Source organism: Elephantulus edwardii, unplaced genomic scaffold (assembly GCF_000299155.1).
Source record: "Elephantulus edwardii isolate Elephantulus edwardi_28Jun2011 unplaced genomic scaffold, EleEdw1.0 scaffold00250, whole genome shotgun sequence".
NCBI classification, from domain to species: domain Eukaryota; kingdom Metazoa; phylum Chordata; class Mammalia; order Macroscelidea; family Macroscelididae; genus Elephantulus; species Elephantulus edwardii.
Genome location: NW_006400000.1, coordinates 1,672,561 through 1,683,217, shown reverse-complemented (window position 1 = coordinate 1,683,217; position 10,657 = coordinate 1,672,561). Strand labels below are relative to the sequence as shown.

Genomic DNA, 10,657 nt, shown 5'->3' with positions numbered 1-10,657 from the left:
CCTTTTCTTGTATTTTTTGTGATACTTTTCTGAAACTTAACATTTTACTTAAATTGTTAAAAAATAATAGTTTGTCGTCTGTGATTTTTATACCACCCTTTCCCCCCTGCCACTGGAAGAGGGATTGGAACTGTATAATGACTAAGAGGTTAAGTAAATACAGAATGGGGGAAGATACAGAAGAATGTAAATAACTGGATCTATCAATTGTTTTCCTGATTCTTGGTGTGAAGACTTTTCTGCACGATATTTTAAGGTCTCTTAGTTTGATTTAGTCTGAGGTTTAATTTTGTTGGTTTTCCTTTAAAGTATATTTTCTAAATATAGCCTGTATTTTGATAGGACAAATTAGTAATTACCCTTTGTTCTATTTCAGATCCGTGCATGTCACTGAGTCCACCGTGCTTTACAGAAGAAGATAGATTTAGTCTGGAGGCTCTTCAAACAATACATAAACAAATGGATGATGACAAAGATGGTGGAATTGAAGTCGATGAAAGTGATGAAGTAGGTAGAACTTTCCCGCTGATGTTATCTTTAAGATTCTTGAAATTGCTGAGTTTTTGGTCTTAAAATTTTCCACTACTTCTTATGACTCAACTTCTTCATCTTCAATTCCTTTAGTTTTTTCCATTATATTTTAATTTTTATGTTCTTTGTATTTGTGGTTTATTGTTTTTGCATTGTCATTCATTTCTTCTGTTTTTAAAAAAATTTCTCCAGATAGCTTTTTCTGACCATATCAATTATTTATTACTGCTTACACACCACCCCACTATTTAGTGGCTTTAAAATGGGAAGGTTTATTATTTCCTCTATCCTGTAGGTTAATGAGATTAGACAGAACAGCTTTTCTGTTCCCCTCAATATGGCCTGCATTTGTTTGGGGTGAAGCCTCTGCTGGGGTAAGAATGAAAGTCTTTTTGTCAGTGTCTCTGTGCACACATCCGTTCATCCTTAATGAGTCCAGCTCAGACTCCGTCAGGTCATCATAACTGATTTCCATGTAGAGTTCCCATGTGCAAGTGCTCATCACGCATCTGCATGCTGATATAGAATTGTCCAAGCCCTGATCTGTGTGGTAGAGTATTCTACAGGGCATAAAACCAGGAGATGTGGTTCATTGGAAGCCACTGATGTAATATTCCATGGTACACATTATCTTTATTTCTTAACCATTCCTATCTTTCCTGTGGTCTGATTTCAGCCATTTCCATTGGTCTTGATTGTGGTTCCAAGTAAAATGAAATTCTTGATAACTTCAGTTTTTCTCTACTGTTTTTGATATTTTTGATTCAGTTTAGAATGTTTGTTTTCCTTATGTTGAAGTGTAGTCTATACTGAAGGCTATAGTCTTTGAGTGGGCTTCAGATCTTGTTCTCTGCAAGCAAGTTGTATCATCTGCATAATCTCAGGTTGTTAATGAACCTACCTGTTTGAACTTCATGTATTAAGAAACCCAAAGCTTTGCTTGTCTCTTTTATATCTTTCCTATGCAATATATGTTTAGTAGCATTTCTGGAGCTATACTTCATTAACTTTTTATTTTCCTAAAGCAATGTTGGCAGATTTCCAGACGAGGAATATAGAATACCTATTTTAGATTTTGTAGGCTATATAGTCCTTGCTATAGTGGCCTAGTGGTAAGAAGCTGTGCTATAATCCCAAAGACACATGGTCCTAATCTACCAGTAGCTCCTTGGAATAAGGATGGGCAGTCTCCTTCTGTGTGATTTAATGCCTCTGAAAACCCACTGGAGATTCACCTATGGGTCAGTTCGACTTTGTGCGTAACCGCCAACAGCATAGGCCTTGTGAGGGAGCGCTTGGGGTTTAGTCTGTAGGAGTTGCCCTGCTAACCCAGAGATTGAAACTCCTTTGAGGTTCAGATCTACCAGCAACTTCCGAGTGAGTTGGCCGGTTTCTTCCCATGTGATTACAACCTTGGAAACCATTCGGCTTCTCAGCTGTGAATGGATTTCGACTTGACTGCGTGGAGCTGAGTTGATTATCTGTGCTGTAACTACATGACTCGGTCATTGTAATGCAAAGTTTCCAAAGACAAGATATGAACTAATAATTAATGGACATGCCTGCATTTTAGTAAAACTAGTAACAGAAATAGGGTTGTTGTTGTTTTATACTGTTCATTTAGAATTGACTCATATCTGATTCTTTAGTGGATTTTCAGAGGAAATAAAACACATGGGAAGAGCTTGCCCATTATTTTCCCATGGAACAGCTGGTGATTCAAATTACAAGCCTTGGGTTGGCCGTGCAACCACCAAGCCACCAAAGCTCCCTCAAACAGAGAGGTCTGAATTTAACCCATAGGTTATAGTTTGCAGATTCCCCTTTTCATTGTCTCTTCTTCTCTACATTAGTTATTTGCTTGTTCTTTCCTTAGATATTTATTAGTTTACACTTAATGCCTCTTATGTTTTTCCTCTACTTTTTCATGAATATCACTTTAAAAGTCTTTTTCTAAGAAATTTACAGTTGATTTGAAATTGCATGCTAAATCAGAGAATTCTTAAGTTATACATTAAATGTTTCTGCACTAACTGATTACTGCTTATTGAGACAGTCTCATTGTGGTTAGATAATTTTGGATAGAGTTCAATGAGAGTGATACCAGGATTTTACTTCTGGATAGACCTGTTTATTTCATTCATTTCCAGAAGCAGAGATTATGCAGTAATCTTATCTTCTTGTTTTTATGTCCTCTCTTTGAGCAGCTCTGGACCCTGCCCTATCTTGAGCCAATTTAATTGTCTCTGACACATCTTCCCCCATTACCCAAAACACTAAATCAGTCCATCCCATCCAGGATCTTCCTCACCTGCACTGTCCCTCCACCCTTCCAAGCATGGTGTCCTTCTCCAAGGACTGGTTTTTCCTGGCACATACACAAAGTATGTGAGCTGGAGCTTCAAAATACTTGCCTGCAAGAGCAGCTTGGTTTCACTCTCTCTAGGGCAGACCTGTTTGTTTTCGTGGCAGTCCATGGTATGTTCAGCATTCACATTCTCCAGCACCACAATTCAAAGGCATAGATTCTTCTATCATCCTTAGTCATAGTCGAGCTCTCCAATGCATAGCAAGTAATTGTGAAGACCACGGCTTGTACCAGGTTTACCTTAGTGTATAGATTGACATTGCTCTTCAGTACTCTGAAGAGGTCTTGGTGAGGTCCCTGACAACAGATTTTTCCAGTGCAATTTGTCTTTTGATTTCTTACTTCTGGTACTAAGAGTGTTGATTGAGGAACCAAGCAAGCTGAGATTGTTAACAGTCTCAGTCTCTTCTTTGTTTATCATGATGCTGCCAGTTGACCCAGTGTTGAGAATCTTTGTTTACATGATGTTGATCTTTCAAGTCTTATTTTTCAATAAAAATATTTGAAGTGTATAAATATATTTTTTCGGTCATAAGGAAGAAGGAGTGAAATGAAAAAAATCAGTTACCAAGAGTTTTACCATTCCTGGAAACCAGTGTGAGCTATTTATTTATTGTGGGCCATTCCATTATATTGAGTAGATAGTTCATTCTGGAAACATCACTGTCCTCCTCTTCTTTTTTTTTTAAATATACACATAACACACATATAAAATAAATATTTACGATGACTTATTATTGAAAATAATCCTCCCCAGTTTTTTTTAAGTGGTTTACTAGTTGGTCAAGATGTTGTTGTTGTTATGTGCGTCGAGTCGCTTGCGACTCATAGTGACCCTATGTACAACAGCCCTAAACTTTGCTCTGTCCTGTGCGAATCGCACTGTCTCTGACACTCCCATCCCGATTATCCTAGTCACTGAATCAGTCCACCTCATAGAGGGCCTTCCCCTCCTGCCCTGTTCCTCCACCCTCCCAAGCATGATCCTTCTCCAAGGACCGGTCTCTCCTCACAACATGTCCAAAGTATGTTAGACAGAGCCTCAGAATCCTTGCCTCCAAGGAGCCACCCGGTTTAACCCTTTCCAGGACAAATCTGTTTGTTTTCCTAGCAGTCCATGGTATTCTCAATACTCTTCTTCAGCACCACAACTCAAAGGCATCAATTCTCCTTCTATCCTCCTTGGTCATTGTCCAATTCTCTGATGCATAACAAGTGATTGCGAAGACCATGGCCTGTATCAGACGCACCTTAGTCTCCAGAGGACACCATTGCTCTTCAGTACTTTGGAGAGGTCCCTAACAGCAGACTTTCCCATGGCAATGCGCCTTTTAATTTCCTGGCTACTGGTGCCAAGAGTGTTGACTGTGGAGCCAAGCAACCTAAAGCTGTGTACAATCTCAATCTCTTCACCATCCATACTGATGCTGTCAGTTGGTCCAGTGGTGAGAATCTTTGTCTTCTTGACATTGAGCCTCAATCCATATTGGAGGCTGCAGTCCTTGACCCTCTGTAGCAGGTGCTTCAGGTCCTCTTCAATTTCAACAAGCAGGGTTGTATCATCTGCATAACGCAGATTGTTGATAAATCGTCCACCAATCTTGACCCCACATTTCTCCTCATAGAGCCCAACTTCCTGGATAATCTGTTCTGCATATAGGTTGAAAAGGTATGGAGATAGGATGCATCCCTGGCGTACGCCCTTCCCAATTTTGAACCACGCAGTGTTCCTTTGCTCTGTTCTGACGACTGCCTCCTGGTCCAAGTATAGGTTTCGCATTAGAACGATCAAGTGTCCTGGGATTCCCATTCTTCTCAGAGTCAGCCATAGTTTGTTATGATCCACACAGTCAAATGCCTTTGCATAGTCAATGGAACACAGACATTCCTCTGGTATTCCCTGCTTTCAGCTAAGATCTATCTAACATCACCTATAATATCCCTAGTACCACGACCCCTTCTAAACCCAGCCTGGACTTCTGGTAGTTCTCCAATCATTTTTGGATAATCTTCAGTAAAATCTTGCTTGCATGTGAAATCAGTGAGATTTTTCTGTAGTTTCCACATTCTGTTGGTCACCTTTCTTTGGGATAGGAACAAATATAGATCTCTTCCAGTCAGTTGGCCAAGTGGCTGGATATTTAAAATTTTAGTATTGTATAAATTTTGATATAAATAGAATTTATCAGCATATTTATATATTTCTTCTTACAGAGAAATTTTTCTCTAGCTTAAATAGATTTTCTAAAATAATCATTGTAATTTTCTTAGTCATTTACAGAATGACAATTTTAGCTCTTTTTAAGTAGTTTCCATGCCAGCTCAGGATTTTTAGCATTTAGTAGATAAGTACCTTGTACAATGTCATATTTTTCTACAGCATTTGAGTTGGAAGCACAACTTGAAACATTTAGTGCTGTTTAGTTGGTTCTGACGCATGTTGTACTTGTTATGTGGCCTCCAGTTGACAGTGAGTCATAACGACCTGATGAAAACAGATCTGAATCTTGTCCTGCCCGCTTTATCCTCATCATCTTTGATATGCTTAAGCCCGTTGTGTCAGCTACTGTGTCGGTCATTCTTGCTGAGAGTCTTCTTTTCTTTCTGTCTTTCCACTTTCTCCAACATGTCTTTTTCTGAAGACTGTTTCCTCTTGAGAACGTGCTCAAAGTGGGAAAGGAAGCGTTTTCCCATCCTCACCTGTAAGCAGCACTCTGGTGGCACTTCCTCCCAGACAGACTTGTTTGTTCTTTTGACAGTCCGTGGGATATTCAGTAATCTTTTCCACCACCCCGGTTCAAAAACACCAATTCTTTTTCTGTCATCCTTATTCATTGCCCAACTTTTAGAGGTGTAGGAAGCCATTGAAAATAGTGTAGTTGAGATCAGGAACACCTTAATCTTTAAACTGACATCTTTGCTCTTTAGCACTTTGGAGAAATCTTTGACAGCACATTTTCCCAGTGCAACACATCTTTAGATTTTTTAACTGATGTTAACCATGAGCCTTGATTATGGATCTAGGTAAAATGAAATCATTAATAACTTCAGTCTTTATCATGGTTTTTGTTTTCTTGATATTGATATATAGTCCCTATTGAAGACTTTAGATCTGCAGCAAGTGCTTCAAGTCTTCGTTTTCTGCATGCAGGCTTGTGTCATCTGCATAATGAAGGTGATTAGTGAGTCTTCTTCCAATCCTGATGCCACCTTCTTCAAAGTCCAGCTTCTCAAATTATTTGTTTAATGAATAAATTGAAATAGGTATGGAAAAAAGTTTCAATCTTGGTTCTCACTCCTGATTTTAAAGCACGCAGTGTTCCCTTGTTTCATTTGGACAACAGATTTCTAGGACTAGGTATTAAAGATTTCATATGAGCACAACTTAATATTCTGAGATTCCTGTTCTTTACAGTGTTAGGCATAATTTGTTATGATTCACACAGTCAGATACTTTTGCGTAGTTAATAAACTACAAGTAAATACCTTTCTTCTCTGCCTTCAGCTAAGGTCCATCTGACATCAGTATTGATATCCCTGGTGCCATGGTATCTGATGAGATCCCTGGTCTCTTCTGAATCCATCTTGAATCTCTTACCGTTCTCTATTGATATACTGTTCCACCCTTTTAAAAAAATAATTTTCAGCAAGATTTACCTTACATGTGATAGTCATGGTATTTTTCAATATTTTCCATCTTCTTTTTGTGGGGCAAATACAGATTTTTTTCTAGTCTACTAGGTTGCTGTCGTCCCCATTTCTTGACTTAGGCTAATGAATACATCCAGGGCTGCATCTGTGGAAACATTTCATCTGGTATTCCACCAATTCCTGCAGCCTTTTTAAAGATTTCATGACCTTCAGAGCAGCTTGAACAACTTCGTTCTTTACCACTGATTCTTTTTCACATGCTTTTTCCTGAAATGGTTCAATGTCAACCAGTTGGTTTTGGGTACAGTGACTGTATTTTTTTTCTTTTTCTTTCTTTTTTAATTCTTTGATCATTGACGATTGTCCCCAATAGAATCCTTAACTATTGCAACTCGAGGCCTGAATTTTTTTAGTTCTTTCAGTTTGAGAAATGCTTGACTTGTTCTTACCTTTTTGTTTTTCTAACTTGCTCTCTTTTCCTCTTTTGCGGTAATATTTTTCTTCCAGGAGAACGTTTGTCCTGGAGAGGGTGAAGCCATTTTGCTCCTTGGAGGAAAGGATTCTGAGGCTTCGTCTGACATAATCTGAGCATGTTGTAAGGAGAGAGACCTGACCTTGGAGAGGGACATCATGCTTGGGATGGTGGAGGAACAGTGCAAGAGAGCAGAGGATCCTGGATAAGATGAATTGATTCAGTGTCTGGGATAAATGGGGGTAGGTTTGTCAGAGGCAATAAGGTTGGCAGAGGATAGAGCAGGTTTCAGGGCTGTTATGCATAGGTTCACTATGAATCGTGAGAAACTCGATGACACATAACAACAATGACAACTTCTTGATAAACTCTTTGAAATCTATTCATTTCTCTTACTTTAGTCCCTTTGATTTGACCTCTTTATATTTTATTACAAGTTTCAGAGTGGCCGCTAAATGTTCCTGACTCAAGGTAACTTTATGTACTACTGAACAGGCCTTCTCCATCTTCACATTTCTTAACTGTGTTTAAACTCATTGCTGCAGCCGCTTTTTCAGTCTGTCTCATTTAGGGGCTTCATCTTTTCACGTAATCTTTACAACGCATGATAGCCTCCAGGTTTTGGTCTCTCTTGATAATATTGTCTAAACTGTGGAGACAAGGTCTTGCTGTTCTTACTTTTGAGAATCTTGGTGACTCTGCCTCCTTTAAAGCAGATTTGGTTTTCGTCTGACAGTCCATCCTAGATTCACTTACCTTTTCCAGCATCATAATTGGAATGCATTGGTTCTCCTTTCAGTTTTGTTACTCAGTATCTAGCTTTCTTATGTATCTAGCTTCCTTATGTATGTGTGGTGACTGAATAAAATAGTGTCTTGGACCAGACTAACTTCAGTCCTCAAAGGAATATTTTTGTTTTTTAATACTTTGAAGAGGTCTTTAGCAACAGATAGGATCAATGCATTATGCCAGTTGATTTTCTCTTTTTTGAACATTCTATGAGTGTTATTTAGGTGAAGGGTTATAAAAGACATTAGCTTTGCATTCAACTCTTTATAGATATTTTGTTGTTTTTTTTTCTTTTTCCATCCTCTCATATTAACACCTTTGCACTTTCTTTCCTGGTTTTCTGCTTCTACTCTCTCATCTCTCCAGTCTTTTCCTGCCTTTTGACCTTTTTTTGGGCAAATATTGCCCTTTTGTTCTCACTTGGCTTATTGTTTGGAGAATAGTGTTTCTCATGACTATTACATTTCACTTTTGAGGGCAGTCTGTTGATTGGCAGAGAAGTGTTTTCAGCGTCTGAGGATCATAGTCTTTGGAGGGTCCATCATTTAGTTTCTTGACCACTCTCCCATGGACGTTGGTGGTGGATCCAGCTGAAAGGAAAAATACTTGACAGCTTCAGTGCTTTCTGTGTTTATGATGATGTTGATTAACTAATTCATTTGGGAGGATTTTTGTTTTCTTTGTTGTGAGGTGTAATCCATACTGAAGGCTGTATAGTTTTTGATAGTCATCAGTAAATACTTCCAGCAATAGTAAAGGTAATTTTTAATTAATTGCATAGACGGCACTGTTTTGGTTTGATTTTTGTCATTAGTCACTAGGGCTTAATTATGGTTTCATATTGTTTTAGAGTAAAACATAATTTTTGGTTTGAGTAAATGATCAATTTTAAGAGTTGTAGCTTGAATTATTTAGAAAAATTAGAGGGCATTTTCTGTTTATAATGCTAGAGTGGTTTAGACGATAAACTCATTTGCAAATGAGCTTATTGATTAATGAGTTTGGTTAATGTTGGGCCTAAAATAAGGGATGTTTTATTATTGTTCACCATCATCAAGTCCAGATCAATTTATAGCAGAGCTGCTAGTAGGTTTTCAGAGGCAGTTAATCGCATGGGAAGAGATTGCAGAGATTGCCCATCCTTCTCCCATAGAGCAGTTGGTGATCAAACCACATGCTTTTGAGATTACAGGACAAATCAGGGCTCTACTCTTTATTTTATAGTTTGTATAGTGATAGGTTTTTATTATATTGTCAATAATTGCTCCAATCAATACTGTTAAGGTATAAATATGGAAAAATACTTAAATCTGTAGAAAAAAGTAGAAAATGAAAATCGAAAGTAGCTACAAAAATGATCAGTTAGAATTGTTTATGTAATATATGAATAAAAAAGGGTATTAAGCAATCTTCCGTAGATATTTGACAGCCTATTTGAATGTATTTGATTGCATAATAGGTTAGAATTACAGGTTATTTTAATCTTTTTTACCTCATCATCAGATAGTAAATGATCACATGTGTAAAGTGCTATCATTATCACTGCAGCAAACAAATTAAGCATGCGTGACTGGGTAATTTATCGTTCAATGGCAGGACTGTTACACTTTAAATCTCAGTGGAATTCGAGATATTTTGTAATAAAAGCTAGAATGAAAAGCTTGTATTAAAACGTTGGGCTTAGAAAGAGCAATGAGAAGTGAACTTTAACATTTAAAAACTGAAAACTGTTTCTCTCTATATACAACTTCTAATACTTAAAAGGAACACAGAATGCTGTTATGTTTTTGTAAAAAAGATTTTATTCTATTTTTCATAAAAATGTGTAGAGTAAAGCAGATTCCCATTCATTAGGTTCATGCTAGTCTATTTTATTAGTGCCTAAAAGATTCTAGAAATGTGCTGCTGTCCAATGCAGTAGCCATCAGTTTGTCACATTTGACAGTTATTTATAATTGGAACGTAGTTCATGTGTAAAATGCATTTGGATTTTGAAGATTTTTAGACACAGTGTAAAATATGGTTACAGGTTGGAAATGATTATAGTTTGGATATACTTGATGACATGAAATAATATTAAAGTTAATTTTGCCTAACAGAAAAGTTAAATACATACTCACCTCACAATTTTTTTATACCTTACTGACCTAAAGCTGTTGATGTAATTTAAGCTTTAAAGTTGCTGTTATTGTTAGATACTGTTGAGTTGGAACCAACCCATAGCTGACTCCCCAGCGGGATTTCAGGAACAGTAAATCACATGGGAGGAGATTGTCCATCTTTTTTCCAAGCAGCAGCTGATGGACTCGAACCCCATATCTTTGTGTTGGCAGTGCAAATCCATACCACTAAACCACCAGAACTCCCTTTCATTTGTATTTTTCAGCTGAATCATAAGCTCACTTTTGAGTTAGGTCATCACTGTATGTCCATACCATTTCATTTCAGTCCTTAGGGACCTGATCCTTAAGTGGTTTCTCACACTGTAAATCGCGAGAATATTGTCTGTCCCTTGCCCCTCGTTGCTGTTGGTGGATTTGAACTGCCAGAGTGGTGTGGCTTTTGGGTTAACAGCATACCTCTCACGGACCACACCATCACTGTAATTCTGTGGGTGCCTAACACGTGGCAGGTGAATTCCGTACAAGTTTTCATATTCCTAACAATGATAATGAGGTGTTTCTGGTCGCCTTTAACGTTAGGAAACAGAATCATAGGACAGTTGCTGAAGGTACTGAAATGATGCCAGTAACCAATCCCCAATTCTAGTGTAGCCTCCTCGTCACCAGTAGTGCTTTGCATTCAGGGTATCTTCATGTTGTTGTTGTTGTTAAGTGCCGTCGAGT

At 37.9% G+C, this 10,657-nt stretch overlaps 1 protein-coding gene across 2 annotated transcripts in view; it reads left to right on the top strand.

The window, feature by feature from the left end:
* The first annotated feature begins 375 nt into the window (after nucleotides 1–375).
* STIM2 (stromal interaction molecule 2) overlaps nucleotides 376–10,657 on the top strand; it is a 133,038-nt gene continuing 122,756 nt past the window's right edge. For both annotated transcript variants that reach the window (XM_006899259.1, XM_006899260.1), the window contains exon 1: nucleotides 376–507. In XM_006899259.1, coding sequence (XP_006899321.1) covers nucleotides 385–507 — 123 coding nt within the window. In that variant the 5' untranslated portion in view covers nucleotides 376–384. The remainder of the gene's footprint in view (nucleotides 508–10,657) is intronic.